The sequence below is a fragment of the Trichosurus vulpecula genome, chromosome 7 (genome assembly GCF_011100635.1).
Source record: "Trichosurus vulpecula isolate mTriVul1 chromosome 7, mTriVul1.pri, whole genome shotgun sequence".
NCBI lineage: Eukaryota > Metazoa > Chordata > Mammalia > Diprotodontia > Phalangeridae > Trichosurus > Trichosurus vulpecula.
The window spans coordinates 243,916,763-243,933,617 of record NC_050579.1 but is presented as its reverse complement, the minus strand read 5'-3'; the positions used below and the strand labels follow the sequence as shown (position 1 = coordinate 243,933,617).

Here is a 16,855-nt window from a genome sequence, read left to right as displayed (position 1 = left end):
CCGCATTGACCATTTTCATGTGTTATCACCTTAGAAGATTGGCTGGGGAAGGGGTGAGACCTCAGGGATTTTTAACTTCCATTTCTCTCATTGTTAGGGATTTGGAGCAAACCTGAGAACTATTCATTTCCTTTGACCACTTATCTACTGGCACAGGCTCTTGGCTTTATAGATTAGTACTCACTGCCTACATGTCTTGTATAGTAGACCTTTATCAGAGACATTTGATGCAAACACATTTTCCCCGTCAATAATTCTTTTGGCTGTTGATCTTGTCATGCAAAGCCTTCTCAGTTTCAGCTAATCAAAATTGTTTTCTCCTCTGGTTTCCTCAAACTCTTACTTAGTGAACAATGCTCCCCTTAGCCACAGTTACAGAATCTACTTCCAACCGTTTCCTGAACCTTTGGTAGAAGTTCTTAGCTTTTTATTACCAACGATAATGGCATTTCATCTAAGATTCCCCCAAATTAGTGCTATTTGGGTAAGTTGAAGGAAATTAACTGTTAAAAATTAACATACCATTTGCCCATAATGTTTAGCAGGAAGTGCTTTTAAATGAGTGGATTCTGTGGTTAGTTCATTACCATGCAAGGGGTGGGGCTGCCCAGGACTTCCCTTTACCTAATGAAATTTATGGGAGGCTCTTCTTGACCAGCAGCAGAAGTGTTAGGATGGGTGGAAATGAGGACGCTGGACCTCCTCTGCTCTGCATCATAGTTGGGCTTTTCTTCTTTTTTGGAGAGTGTAGAAACTTGTCAGTGTCAGAGCAGTAAATGAGAGCTGGAGAGATGGAGGGAGAGTGGCAGCTCCCTAAAGGACTGGTGGAGGAGGAGACCCCCAAGATTGCTCAGCTACTTTTCCTTTTCTTACAGAAACAATGTCATTTCTGAGTAATATTTGAGTTTTCAGGTTCCCATAGATTCTAATCTGTTGGAATGTTTATCTTTTTTATCTCCACTAATGAACATTTGGAAGGATGCAGACTTTTGTTATTATTCCTAGCATTGAGGCTGCCAAACTCCTTTATTCAGGTTGATATGAATCTTACGTTTGAAATCCTCAAATGATCTCTGAGATTTAGGAATATAAAGTAACAGAGGAGAAAGCAATAAGTCTCCTGGGGAAGCAAAGAACTAAATGATCGTTTGGAGTCTTTGAATCCTGAGGGAGTTCTCTTTAATCTCTATGTAACCTGTCCATTTTCTTTTTTTTTTTTTTTGCAGGGGGGAAGGCAGGACAATTGGGGTTAAGTGATTTGCCCAAGGTCACACAGCTAGTAAATGTGTTAAGTGTCTGAGGCTGGATTTGAACTCTGACTCCAGGGCCGGTGCTGTACTCACTGCGCCACCAGCTGCCCCATAACCTGTCCATTTTCAAAGGAATTGTCCATCCACCATATTCTTTGGTGAGAAAGCAATAGACAATGGATTCAAGGACTTCATCATTTCCTTCGCTACATTTCCCAGCAGTCAATACCCTTTGATTATATTATAGGTCTAGAGCTGGAAGAGACCTCTGAGGCCATCTAGTCTAAACTCTTCTTTTTACAGATGAGGAAGGTGAAGCTCCATAAGATTAGTCAAATCAACGAGTAAACACTAATTAAGTGCCTTCTGTGTGCCACACACTGTGCTAAGTTCTGGGGATACCAAGAAAGGCAGAAAATGGCCCTTTCTTCGAAGGATTTCATAGTCTAAGGGTCAAACAGGATTTTATTTTTGTTCTTCTGGGTAATAGAAGGCCACTTCAGTTTGTCAAATAGGAGAATAACATAGTCATATCTGCACTTTATTTCTCAAATAGTATGTTATTTTATGTCAATTAGGTGTAAAAAGAATTTTCAACATTCATTTTTGTAAGATTTTGAGTTACAGGTTTTTCTCCCTCCTCTCCCTTCCCTCCTCTTCAAGACAGCAAGCAATATGATATAGGTTATACATGTCAATCATGTAAAACATTTCCACATTGGTCATATTTTGAAGAAAGAAACAGAACAAAAGAAAAATAAAACATGGAAAGAGCAAAGAAAATAAAACTAGTATGCTTCGATCTCCATTCAGGCTCCATCAGTTCTTTCTCTGGATGTGCACAGCATTTTCCATCATGGCTCTTTTAGAAATACCTGAACTTTAGAAAGAGCAATTTGACATCTGGGTAGAGAATGGCCCAGAGGACGGAGAGGCTCTGAAGCAGGGAGACCCCTCTGCAGGCTATCGCAATAGTTCTGGTCTAAGGTGATAAGGTCCTGGGCCAGGTGATTGCAGTATTAGAGGAGAAAGGAGGGCATATGTGAGAGGTGTTACCAAGGTAGAAAGGACAGGACTTGACAACTGATTGGGAGATGAGAGCGTAGAGTCAAAGCTGACAAGGATGTGAGTCTGTGTGACTGATAGGGTGGTAGTGCCTTCCTCAGCCATAGGGCAGTGAGGATGGGAATGCAGTGGGGTTGGAGTGGGGGTAAAAGTAATAAGTTCAGTTTTTGACATGTTGAGTGTAAGATATCTAGAGTGCATCCATTTTAGGAGTGTCCAATATGCAGTTAGAGATGGGAGAACAGAGGTCAGGAAAGAGGTTAGGTTTGAACAAGTAGATACCAATGATCTGTTTAGAGATGATACTTTAATCTGTTGGTGATGAGGAGATCACCAAGCTAAATAATATAGGGGAAGAAGAGAAGAGGGCCCAGGACAGAGTCTGGTCACACAGGGAGTAAAGGTCTGAGGCTAGATTTGAACTAATGTTCTCTGATTGCAGAGGCAGTGATCTTTCTAGTGTAAAGCTGCTTCTCACTGGGTAGCACAATGGCCAAAATAGTGGGGAAAGGAAGTCCCCAGGCTTTACCTGCCATTTATTGGGAAAATGTCTGCTGTTACTCCTTACAAGTAATGCCAGCTTTCAGTTTTAGATACGTACTTTCATCATATTCACAACAAAAATGTCATATATTCATATAGATCAAAATATTTATGGCGGCTCTTTTTGTGGCACCAAAAGAGTAGAAACAAGGTGATTACTCATTGATTCCTTAATGGCAAACCACATTGTGTTATATAAGTTTAGTTAAACAGAAGAATTCAGAGAAGATGTGGATGACATTAACTGTTATAAAATGAAATAAAACCAGGAAAACATTATATACAGTAATCACAACAATATATATGGAAGGAATAAATCACCAAAACTGAAAGCTGTATATCAATGACCAAACTTGGGCCCCTTAAAAGAGGTGAGGAAATGGACATCCCTCCATTGCAGTAGCAGAGGATTATGGGTGTGAAATGATACATATACTGTCAGACACAGTTGCTGTATTGGCTGCTTTTGGTGAAGTTTTGTCTCCTTTAAATAATTGTTTCAAAGTTTGGGGGAGGGGAGGAATGTATACATATATGAAGAAAGGAAAGTAAAAAGATCAATAAAAGAAAAGATCAATATGTTGCTGGGTTTTTTAATAGCAAAGGAAATGGAGAATTTGCAGATAGAAAATCTTAAATAATCAACACATACTTGTATGTTTTGCAAAGCTGGGTAATAGGGAAGCACTGGAGCTAATCAGGTATAAGTGGGGGTCATACCTACACCATAGGAAGATTGCCTCAGCAAATCTGTGAAGGATGGATTGGTGTGGGGAGACAATTTGGAAGCTGTTGCAATAATCATGAGGTGATGGAGGCCTGAATTAGAAAGGGCCATATGCAAGAGATCACACACACACAGACACACACACAGACACACACACACACACAAATTAGTATGTGACTGGATAAGTAGGGACAGTGAAAATGACATTGAAGTTTCAGACATGGATGACTGGAAGGATGTTGATGCCCTTATTAAGAATAATGGATTTGGGAGTGGGGCGGGCAAAGAAAAGTTCTCCCTATGATGGTCCCTGCCTCCCCCACACCACTCTTTTTCCTGTTGCAACACAGCTGCTTGTGGCTGCTGCTGCTGCTGCTGTGGGATGCCTCACCATGGAAGAGAAAGGCAAGGAGCCCCCAACATTAGCCATCCTGCTGGATCATTGCCATTTCTTTCAAATCATCTGTAATTAGGTGGAGAACTTTTACATCCCTAGAGGAGACATCACATGCTATTACACCCTCACTCAACATTTCATTCTGCACTGGAAAGACCGTTGATATCTTTAGGGGAGAGTGGAAGACAACCCGAGAATATGACATCTTTATGGGGCCTGCTTTGCCTGCTGAACTCCACAGCAAATTGTCTTTGCAGCAATAAGTTCAGTTTAAAGCTTCATACCTACTCAAGGACAATGATGTTTTTTGGGGGCCCAGTGTCCCTTTCCAATTCCATCCAGAAAGCATGGAGGACATTTTAGTGGTCACCACTCAGGGAGAGGTGGAGGAGATTGAGTAGCTCAACCGTGAACTGCACCAACAAGAACCAGGAGCTGAAAGACACCTGTGCTAGTCTCCAGAAGCAGTACTCAGACATGCATGTGAACTCCAAAAGTCTAATTAACTGCAGGAGAGACACGAGTCTCTTGACAGATACAACTAAGATGTTAGAGCAGAGGGCCAGTGAACTGAATGAAGGGAATGAGAGTCTGAAAGGACAGAAGGACTATTGGGAGACAGAACCACCTCATCTTAAAGTGCAGAACCAGAATTTATCCTCAGAAAGTGAGAAAATGGGTATCAGGATGAAGACTAGCCTTGATTACCTTGATCAGTTTCAAGCGTGGATTTCAGTTGGATAAGCAAGAGTAATGTATAATTAAAAATTCTGTTCATTCTTGATTGATGAAGAAAAATAATTCTTCATCTATTAAAAATAGCGGGTTTGGGGAAAATGGTTATGAGGTATAAGAGAAATGGGATGTCAATAACAAGTCTAGAAAACACTGAATGGTAGAACTAGGAGACCTGTAAAAAATAAAAATAGAAAACAATAAGAGTTCATTAGGACTCACCAGAGCCAAGGCTACCCTTGATATTAGCCTCAATAAGTTGAGTTGATATTAGAGGATGCCACAGTAGTCACAAGGGGTATCAATAAAGACCTCGCCTGTGATGGAGAAAATTAGAAATAGAGAAGAATGAACAAATATTGGTGATGCACTGGAGATACATTTAGTAGTATGTAATAGCTGGTCCTGGGAGAGGGAGAATCAAAGATAACACCAGGATTTCCACAGGAAAGGATGAGTGAAGGGAGGTGACTTTCACCAAGACAGTAAATCACAAGTTATGCTGTCACATCAAAAAAAAATTGTTAAGAGCACACTGTGAGCCAGTCACTCTGCTAAGCTGGAGGAATATAAAGAAAGGCAAAAAAACCCCAATCTCTTCTCTTAGGTGCTCAGAGTGTAAAGGAGGGGACAACATGCAAACAGCTCAGTACAGACAAGAACTTTACAGAAAAAAATTGAAGGTAACCTCAGAGGGCATGTACTAAGATGAAGGACTACTTTGCAGGGCTTCTTGCAGAAAGTAGGATTTTAGCTGGGACTTGAATGAAGTTAGGGAAGCTAGAAGAAGAATGTGCTCCAGTGTATCAGTAAGGCAAGATTCATGACCTTGAAGATGACCGTGAACATGCCTCTATGGTTCAGAATCAAAAAATATGAAAAACTCTCTAGGTAGAAGGTAGAGGAAGTATAATATTTAGGTAGGCACCAGAGGATCAAATCCCAGAACCAATAATTTCAATTTGATATATCAGTAATTGTATTCCAAAACCAGTAAGCCCACCTCAATGTAGCAACAAAGAAATTATAACACAGTATTATAGTAAAGAACCAAGTCATCCTGTAACCTTGCCCCCTGCTAGGGCCTTCCCGTAAACAATCAATCATGAATCCTAACTATCTGCTTGTCTGCATCCTCTCCTGTAGTTCTGAAAGCCCTTGCAGTTCTCAGAGTCCTTGCAGTCTCCTGGAATCTCTGGATTCTCCGTTCTCCAATCTCTCAGTTGCTGTAGATTCTCAGTTTTTTAGTCGCCACAACTTTCTGGTCTACACTCTCCACTCAGAACTCTCTTCTGCAGTTCTGTCGACTCAGTGGTCTTATTCCTTCTCCTTGGACTGGATTCCAAATTCTTGCTTCTGACTTCTGAATTCTCAGTTCTCAGTGGCTATCTTCTGGGTATATATACTCTTTATAGGACCTGAGGCCTTCACACCTCTCCTGACCTAATTAGTAAAAGGGTGTGGGCCTGCAGCCTCACATCTTGTTAGTGAAAGGGTGTGGGTCTGGAGTTTCCCCACTTAGAAAGTAAAGGCTCTATTGAATGGGTGGGGAAGATCTTTAATCACATTAACACCACATTCAGGCATTGGGTTCAGCCAGTGTAAATGACAGGAATTGGATATGGATCTGTTATGGATCAAAGAGCACATGAAGGGCAGTAAGATATAAGAAAACTGGATGGGTAGGAAGAAGCCAGTTTATGAAGTGCTTTAAGAGCCAAAAAAAAGGATTTTGTATTTGATCCTAAAAGCAATAACAAGCCACTGGAGTCAATTGAATGGAGGGGTTACCTAGCCTTGCTTTAGGAAGATCAATTTGATAGCTGAGTACAGGATGGGGAGAGATGAGACAGAGAGACTAGCCAGCAAGGAAGAGAAGGTTTGGGGAGAAATGTTATAAGCCCATTTTGGGAGAAGTTGAATTTGAAGTGGTGAGAAATCTAGCTATTGGTAGTCTACAGGCAACAGGGTTCTTAAACTCTTGTGTCCAGGACCCCTTTGGTGAAATGCTGAAGCCTATGAACCCAGTTATGAGAGAAATATCTCACCTTTGAGCTTGTGTAGGAGGTCACTGCTGCTGAAATAAATCTATCACAACACAGAAATTATAGAGGTTATAGTTCTCGAGCACTGATTCAGGATTAAAAAAAAAGCCCTGAACAAAGATTGGAATTTATGATTAAGTATTTATAGAGAAAATTACATTACATAGACAAAGAAATACATTCTTTTACATATTGCAATCTCATATTCTTTTAGGTTAGAAAGTTTTCTTTATTTTTTTCTTTTAAATTTATTTCTTTATTTTCAGTTTACAACATTCAGTTCCTCAAGTTTTTGAGTTTCAAATTTTCTCCCTATCCTTCTCCTACTCCCCAAGACAGCATGCAATTTGATATAGATTCCACAAATACCTTCACACTAAACATATTTTCACAATAGTCAAGTTGTAAAGAAGAATTATAACTAATGGAATGAACCACAGGACAGAAGAAACAAAACAAAAACAAACAACAAAAAAAGAGCAAACAGTTTGCCTCAATCTGCATTCAGACTCTATAATTCTTTTTCTGAATGTGAATCACTTTTTCCATCATGAGTCTTTTGGAGTTGTCTTAGAACCTTGCATTGTTGAGAAGAGTCAAGTCTATTAAAGTTAGTCATTATAGATATAATGTGACTGTATCATGTATGATGTTCTCCTGGTTCTTCTCCACTCACTTAGCATCAGTTCATATAAGTCTTTCCAGTTTATTATGAAGTCCATCTGCTCCTCATTTCTTATAGCACAATATAATTCCATTACATACATATACTACAACTTGTTTAGCCATGTTCCAATTGATGGGCATCCCCTTGATTTCCAATTCTTTGCCACCATGAAAAGAGCTGCTATCATTATTTTTGAACATACTAATCCTTTCCCACTTGTATGATCTGTCTGGGATACAACCCTAGAAGTGGTATTTCTGGGTCAAAGAGTATGCCCTTTGGGCATAGTTCCAAATTGCTCTCCAGAATGGTTGGATCAGTTCACAAATCCACCAACAATATATTAGTGTTCCAATTTTCCTATATCTTCTCCAGCATTTATAATTTTCCTGTTTTGTCATGTCAGCCAATCTTACAGGTGAGATGTGGTACCTAAGGATTGTTTTGATTTGCATCTCTTTAATTAATAGTGATTTAGAGCATTTTTTTCTATGACTATAGATAGCTTTAATTTCTTCCTCTGAAAACTGCCTGTTCATATCCTTTGACCATTTATCAATCGGGGAATGACTTGTATTCCTATAAAATTGTCCCATTTCTCTGTATATTTTTTTTATTTTTTTTTATTTCTCTGTATATTTTAAAAATGAGACACTAGTTGTAAAAATTCTTTCCGAAATTTCTACTTCTTCCCTAATCTCGGTTGCCTTGGCTTTGTTTGTTCAAAAACTTTTCAATTTAACATAATCAAAATTATTCATTTTGCATTTTGTAATGCTTTCTATCTCTTGATTGGTCATAAATTCTTCCCCTCTCCATAAATCTGACAGATAAACTATATCTTGCTCTCCCAGATTGCTTATAGTATTAGCCTTTATATCTAAATGAAACATATTATAAGAGAAACAATAGATTTGGAGACTAGATCATGAAGAGAAAATATAAAAATAATCAGACTAACTGAAAGTTATGATCAAAAAAAGAATCTTGATACAATAATACAAGAAATAATTAAAGAAAATTGTCCTGAAGAATTAGGACAAGGCAGGGAAGTAGAAATAGAAAAAAAAATCCGTCAATCACCACTTAAAAGAGAAGCTATGAAGAATATTCATAGGAATATCAGAGTCAAATTCTGAAACCCTTAGCTCAAGGATAAAATATTAAAAGTATCAAGATTAAAGCAACTTAAATATGATAGTGCCACAATTAGAACTACACAAGACCTAACAGCAGAGACATTAAAGCACCACAGGCCTTGGAACACAATGTATCAAAGAGCAAAAGACCTGGGGCTCTGGCTGAAAATATCATACCCTACAAATTTAATTAATGTCTTGAATGAAAAAAAAATGGATATTTGACATACCCTCAGATTTTCAAGACTGTTAAAAAATACTGAATTTAATAGAAGATTCTATATGCAAGAACCAGGAGAAACATAAGGTACGTAACAAAGACTGATTATAAGGGATTCATAAGGACAGACTGTTTACCTTTTATATAATGTAAAATGTAAATGTATGTCTAAGGTTCTTATTAACAATTGGCAAGCTCATAACAAAGATTGGGGTAAACCTGATTACGATATGAATTTAAAAAGTAAGCCCATTTATGAAAAGCTAAAAAGAGTAATTTTTTTTATACAAATGAGGTGCAAGAGGAAGAAAGGATACAGGGGAATTAGATGAGGGAGGAGGGCTGGTAGTTCTGGCAACCTGCTTTCATCAGGAATGTGTTTAAGAGGGAAAAATCCATAGATATTTAGAAGAGTATAAAAGTCTTCTAAATTTAGAAGAAATAAAATGGTAGGAGTATAGAGAAGGGGTAGAGGACAAGGGAAGAGTTTTTAGAGGGGAGAATGAGGGAATTGGTAAAAGGGGGGTATAGAAGGGTATTTAGATTTATGGGAATGGGCGGATAGGGGAGGGATCTTTGTAGAGCGGTAGGCAAGTAATAGGAGGGGAATGTAGTAGGGAGAAGTAAAGTAGAAGAATCAGGACGGATAGAAAATAAGAGATATGCACAGATATAAAAACAAAGCTCAGGAGTAGGGCATGTTTGGGAAATTATATGTTTATATATATTCATATGTGTATGTATGTATCTATAACTATAGAGAAACATACCTAAACTTTATTGTAGCTTTCTGGGGGCGGGGCAAGAACAAAATGAAAAAATGCACAGCAGAGAACAAAAGAAAATTCACAAGGAAGAAAAGAAAATATGGACAATTCTTAGCACAACATGTATTATTTTTCATATAGGCTTCCTTGAAATGAAAATCTGTTGTTATATATTTTGAATACTCTATGTTCTGCAATGCGCATAGCATGCTTTTTTTTCTTCTTACTTTGTATTAAGTTTCAATATTTGAGTTTATGATATGTTTTGTTCCTTTTCTCTATTCTGTACTTGTGTTCTGGGTCTTGAGTCTAAAATAAAATAAAATAAAAAAAATAACCCTGGAAAGACCTGTACAAACTGATCAGCAACATTGTGTGAAGATCAGCTATGAATGACACAACTCTTCTCAGAAACATAATGATCCAAGACAAGTACAAAGGACTCGCAAAAGAAAATGCTATCTATATCCAGATAAAGAACTGATGGACTCTGAATGCACATCAAAGCATATTTTTTCACTTTATTCTTTTTCAAGGTTTTTAAAAATCTGTTTCTTCTTTCACAACTGTGACTAATATGGAATATTTTTTTCATAATAGCTCATATGTAAACAGAACCATGGACTCTTGGGCCCACTTCCTGCTAGGTCAGGTTTCTAGTATTAGAGGGAGCTTAAATGTCTACCAAGATGCCCATTTATGGCCCTGGGGAGAAGAGGAGACCTGAGCCTGGTTATGGTTCAGGTGACAGAGGTGGGGGCTGGACTAGGAAGACCTGCTCTGACTCCCTCAATCAAGATCTTTCTTCTTTCTTCCAGTTGAGCCCAAGGTGATTGTGTATCCATCCAAGATAGCTCCCCTGGGACACCACAACCTGCTTGTCTGCTCTGTCAATGGTTTCTATCCTGGAGATATTGAGGTCAGGTGGTTCCTGAATGGGCAGGAGGAGACATCTGGAATTGTGTCCACAGGCCTGATCAGTAATGGAGACTGGACCTATCAGATCCTGGTGATGCTAGAAATCACCCCCAAACATGGAGATGTCTACACCTGTCAAGTGAAGCTCTCTAGCCTTCAGAGACATGCCATCTTGGACTGGAGTGAGATAGAGTTCCCTTACCCTGCAATTCCAACATTGCTCAGAACATGGAGCTACCTCTGAGATCCTCTCAGTGTGTGTCCTGTGCCCTCTTTTCTTCTACATTGGGTTAATAAATGTAGTGCTACCAACCCTCCCCTTTCTCTAGTACAGCCCCCTAATGGCAGTCCTGACATAAGATATATGGAGGCCTAGAACTTTGTCAGCCTCCTCACTGACACCAACCCTGGTAGTTGGCCTCCCTTTGGGACTCTGTGATCAGTTTATAAACCCATTTCCCCTGGGGTAGGGGAGCTAGGCTTTGAGATGGATTGATGTCAGTGTCCTCTGATGAGCTTTCACTTCTTGAGTCCTTTGCACATCTGTCCCTTTATTTCTTAGACAGGATGTAGTCAACTTCTAAGGCTCCCCTTAGTCCTGTCTGCTCTGCCCATGGGACTGGCTCCTGTAGGGATAGTTTTGATCCTTGGTGTCTCTTTTCCCCAGAAGCACAGTCTGAATCTGCCCAGAGTAAGATGCTGACTGGAGTCAGGGGCCTCGTGCTGGGGCTGATCTTCTTTGGGGTTGGCCTCATTGTCCACAAGAGGAGTCAGAAAGGTGAGATAATCTGGGGAAAGCCCTGGGGCCCCCTGCCCACATGATCTCCTCAAGAGGAGGGAGGATATTTGATTGTGTCTGAAATCTAGTCCCAAGTTGTGGCAACAATTCATCTAGCAGCTGCTGTGGGGGGTGACGGACCCACACAAGCCTAACAACAAGAACACTTCCAGCACAGGTTCTTTGATCTGCTTTACTAAGGAAAGTAACATTAAGGGGTTAACAATCTGTGGTGATAATGTGAGTGACGATGGTTCCCACCAATTCAATAGGGCTCAGGTAGGGCCAGTTAAGAGAGGCAGCCACATTCATTTGTGATGCCAATCAGTGAGTAAAGATCTTTCCCACATACTTTTGCCTCTTGTGCGTGAAGCCCTCAGGTTCTGAAAAGAACATATACACCCATAAAGTAGCTGTTGGGAAATGAGAATTCAGAAGTCAGAAGAGAGAGCCAAGATGGCAGCTGGAAAGCAGGGACTTGCTTGAGCTCCCGGCCAGGTCCCTCCAAAAACCTATAAAAATGGCTCTGAACAAATTCTATAACTGCAGAACCCACAAAATAGCAGAGGGAAGCAGGGCTCCAGCCCAGGACGTCCTGGATGGTCCCTGGGTGAGGTCTATCTCCCACAGAGATGGGAGCAGAGGGGAATGGAGCCTAGCATGGGTGGCAGCAGGACCAACCAGACCAGGAGCTGGGCGGGACAGACCCTAGCACCTTGAATCAGCGAGCTGTGGCAGTTACCAGACTTCTCAACCCACAAACACCAAAGACAACAGAGAAGGTTAGTGGGAAAAGTTGCGGGGGACAGAATGAAAGTTCACAGTTGGGCCACCCCCCCCGGGGGGGGCAGCGGAGGTGGTGCAGCTACAGAACTACAGCTACAGTTGCTTCTGGCCCCAGGCCCACCTGGTGGGAGGAATTAAGTGGTGGATCAGAGCAGGAGTGCAGAGCCTGCTTAAGATCTGAGTCAGGTCCAGGCTGTTGGGTCTTGGGGGAGGAGGAGTGCTGGTGTGGCAGAACTGGCTGTATAGAAATAGCTCTGAAAACAACAGCACATCCCCTCAAGTTAGGAACAGTACTCTTTACTCTACAAGCAATCATACCCTGACAAAAAACTCAAGGGTCAGGTAAGTTGGCTGGGAACATGGCCAGGCAGCGAAAACAGACTCAGATTCAGACTCAGACTTTGGAATCTTTCTTTGGTGACAAAAAAGACCAAAACATACAGCCAGAAGAAGTCAACAAAGTCAAAAGCCTACATCAAAAGCCTCTAAGAAAAACATGAACTGGTCTCAGGCCATGGAAGAGCTCAAAAAGGAGTTGGAAAAGCAAGTTAGGGAAGTAGAGGAAAAATTGGGAAGAGAAATGAGAATGATGCAAGAAAACCATGAAAAACAAATCAATGATGTGCTAAAGGAGACCCAAAAAATACTGAGGAAAATAACACCTTAAAAAATAGGCTAACTCAAATGGCAAAAGAGCTCCAAAAAGCCAATGAGGAGAAGAATGCCTTGAAAGGCAGAATTACCCAAATGGAAAAGGAGGTCCAAAAGACCACTACTGAAGAAAATACTACTTTAAAAATTAGATTGGAGCAAGTGGAAGCTAATGACCTTATGAGAAATCAAGATATTATAAAAAAGAACCAAAGGAATGAAAAAGTGGAAGACAGTGTGAAATATCTCCTTGGAAAAACCACTGATCTGGAAAATAGATTGAGGAGACATAATTTAAAAATTATTGGACTACCTGAAAGCCATGATCAAAAAAGGAGCCTAGATATCATCTTTCAAGAAATTATCAAGGAGAACTGCCCTGATATTCTAGAGCCAGAGAGTAAAATAGAAATTGAAAGAATCCACCGATCACCTCCTCATAAAGATCCCAAAAAGAAAACTCCTAGGAATATTGTCACCAAATTCCAGAGCTCCCAGATCAAGGAGGAAATATTGCAAGCAGCCAGAAAGAAACAATTTGAGTATTGTGGAAACACAATCAGAATAACCCAAGATCTAGCGGCTTCTACATTAAGAGATTGAAGGGCTTGGAATATGATATTCTGGAGGTCAATGGAGCCAGGATTAAAACCAAGAATCACCTACCCAGCAAAATTGAGTATCATGCTCCAAGGTAAAATATGGATTTTCAATAAAATAGAGGACTTTCAAGTTTTTTCAGTGAAAAGACCAGAGCTGAATAGAAAATTTGACTTTCAAACACAAGAATCAAGAGAAGCATGAAAAGGCAAATAAGAAAGAGAAATCACAAGGGAGTTACTAAAGTTGAACCGTTTTGTTTATATTCCTACATGCAAAGATGATGTTTATGATTCATGATGCCTCAGTATTAGGGTAGCTGAAGGGAATATACATATGTATATACATATTTATATGTGTGTGTGTGTATATATATCACATATATGTATATATGTGTGTATAGATGTATATTATATATATACATATATAATATATATATATATATGTATAGATAGATAGATAGATAGATAGATAGATAGATAGATAGAGGGCACAGGGTGAGTTGATTATGAAGGGATGATACCTAAAAAAATAAAATCAAATTAAGGGATGAGAGAAGAATATACTCAGAGAGGGAGAAAGGGAGAGGTAGAATGGGGTAAATTATCTCACATAAAAGTGGCAAGAAAAAGCAGTTCTGTAGGAAGGGAAGAGGGAGCAGGTGAGGAATGAGTGAATCTTGCTCTCATCAGATTTGACCTGAGGAGGGAATATCATACACACTCAATTGTGTATCTTACCCCACAGGAAGAAGGAGGAAGAAGATAAAAAGGGGGGGACAATAGAAGGGAGGGCAGATGGGGGAGGAGGTAGTCAAAAATAAACACTTTTGAAAAGGGACAGGGTCAAGGGAGAAAATTCAATAAAGGGGGATAGGTTAGGAAGGAGCAAAATATAGTTAATCTTTCCCAACATGAGTATTGTGGAAGGGTTTTACACAATGATATGCATGTGGCCTACATTGAATTGCTTGCCTTCTTAGGGAGGGTGGGTGGGCAGGGAAGAGAGGAGAGAATTTGGAACTCAAAGTTTTAAAAACAGATTTTCAAAAACAAAAAAAAAGTTTTTTCATGCAACTAGGAAATAAGATACACAGGCAATGGGGCATAGAAATCCATCTTGCCCTACAAAAGTAAGGGAAAAAGGAATGGGAGGGGGTGGGGTGACAGAAGGGAGGGCTGACTCGGGAATGGGGGAATCAGAATATATGCCATCTTGGAGTGGGCAGGAGGGTAGAAATGGGGAGAAAATTCAAACTCTTGTGAAAATCAATGCTGAAAACTAAATATATTAAATAAATTAAATATAAAAATACATACAAGTATATAAAAAAGAAGTCAGAGAAGCTAGACTTCAAAATTCAGCCCAACAAGAAGAACTCCAAGTCCACAGAGCTGCAGAAGAGAGTGCTGAGGAGAGAGTGGACACCAGAGAGCTGCAGACCAGAGGACTGAGTAGGGAGAGGCACAGGCAAGCAAAACAGCTAGGATTCCTGAATGAATGTTTATGGGAAAGCTGTAGCAAGGAGGAAGGTTACAGGATGACTTTGCTCTTTGCTGTGGCACTGTGTTTTAATCTCCTCATTGCTACATTGATGTGGGCTTACTGGTTTTGGAATACAATTACTGCTATATCCAATTGGACTTACTGGTTCTGGGATCTGATTCTTTGGTGCCTAAATAAATGTTATACTTCCTCTGCCTTCTACCTAGAGAGTTTTTATATTTTGCAATTCTGAACCATACAGGCATGTTCATGGTCATCCTCCAGGTTATGAATCTTGCCTTACTGATATCTGAAATACAATCCAATATATATATGTATATATATCATTCACTTAGTTCAGGGGAAAAAGCCAGCACCCTGAACTTCAAAGCAAATACAAACAAATTACAAAGATACATTATAAACAGAGCAAATACAATTCATAGTTACCAAGAAGGCATCAACATCTGGGTTCAGAAGCTGGAGGGCTCTTAACTTTAGCCACCCAGAGTCTCCACATCAATACTCTTCCAAGAGTGAGACTCCCAAGCAAACTTCTCTGTTCTCTCTTTTTATACACTCTTTTGACATCATCAAATGTCATCTGAATGACCAGAACTTAAACGCATGCTATTGTATCTGGTCTTAGCAACTCCACTTAGGGCCCTGGGGGCTTCATGCCCACATCTGCTTAGCGTGTAGTAATTAGGGCTTTGGGTCTGGGAACTTGCACCTATTAAGACTCAACCAAAGAGACTTAATTAATTTATCATTCTGAAATAGTAAGAAAGTCCTTCTTTAGTTACCAATGCACAGGTCAGGCATGAAGAGGTGGTTTGGCTTTGGCTTCACCTCTTTCTCCCCAAGAACTTATAGAAGGTGGTGAAGGGAACAGATCCCAGGGCTCAAAAGTCTTTGGGAATCCCATATTAACTAGGAGACATGTCCTTGGGAGGTGTGTCAGGTTCCAGCCTTTAGCCCCTTCCCTCTGCCATTCTCACTCCCCACCATCCACTCATACATTTGTAGATGTTTGGATAAAGCATCAATTAAGTGCTTCCTTTGTGGTGTCATGTACTGGGCTAAGCAGTGGTAGTAGCCCCCATCCCACAGTGCTCAGAACCTTGGTGCCTTTTGCTTCTATGACTCTAGGATTTACAAGGATTTGTATGTCTGCCTCTCTTCTTTCCTTTCCAGGAAATTAGGCTCCAACAACCAACAGGTAAGATCCTTCGACCTAGGTGGGATCAGGGTTCTCATAACTACAGTCCCTGTCCAGTGGGGTCTGAACCTAACAAGAGCCTTGGGGGCCATTATTGGGAAGAAGTGGTTCTACTTGTGGGTTAAGACCCTCATGTAGAATCTTCTATGACTTTTCTATGTCCTCTGCAGGGTTCCTGAGATGACTCCCAAGCTTGTGTCCTCTGGATCTCTTGACCCCTCACAGCCTCCTCTAATATTTGGAGGTCTCCTGCTTGTGCCTTGATGTCCAGATTAGTTTTGCTGGCCCCTTCCCTGGAATAGCTCCTTCCCTGAACCTTTGCCTCTGTCTGGACACTGGAATTTCTCCAACAGAGCTTCAAAGTCCCCCTCCACCCTCCTTTGTCCTGTACTAGTGATTTATCCATTTTTTGTCCCTTGAGCCATCTCCCCAGTAAATTGGAGGAGTGAGAATCAACTGGTGCTCAGTGACACAGAGACATAGTGGGGGGAACAGAGGAAACTTTAGCCCTTGGGGATCTGCCTTTGGAGGTGAAGATTGCAACCCATCCACATCTTTTCATCCCAAGTTCCTCTTGTCCATATCCTTCCATAAGTCCTACAGAGGATGATTACCAAGCCTCCTGGTTGCCTTCCTCTACATTTCTTAAAATTGTGTAAATACCAGTGGTCTTTATAGGCTGTTTGCCCAGGAATCCTTCACTTTCCCTACCTGATGGGTCACCTCATTCTTGTCATCCTTCATTCTGATGACATTCCTTCTATCACTTTTGCTCATTTTTCCTGGCTAATATGTTGATAAAGCCAATGCTTTCCCATCATGTGCCCCTCATTGCATTTTTAAGAAAGTAAAACTTTATT

General features: G+C 40.3%; 1 protein-coding gene and 1 pseudogene across 1 annotated transcript in view; both read left to right on the top strand.

The window, feature by feature from the left end:
* Positions 1 to 3,977: 3,977 nt before the first annotated feature.
* On the top strand, positions 3,978 to 4,726 carry LOC118857872 (annotated as a pseudogene).
* Positions 4,727 to 10,174: 5,448 nt separating this feature from the next.
* LOC118857871 (HLA class II histocompatibility antigen, DQ beta 1 chain-like) overlaps positions 10,175 to 16,855 on the top strand; it is a 39,053-nt gene continuing 32,372 nt past the window's right edge. The window contains exons 1-3 of the mRNA XM_036768353.1: positions 10,175 to 10,202; positions 10,374 to 10,655; positions 11,141 to 11,251. Of these exons, the coding sequence (XP_036624248.1) occupies positions 10,175 to 10,202; positions 10,374 to 10,655; positions 11,141 to 11,251 (421 nt within the window). The remainder of the gene's footprint in view (positions 10,203 to 10,373; positions 10,656 to 11,140; positions 11,252 to 16,855) is intronic.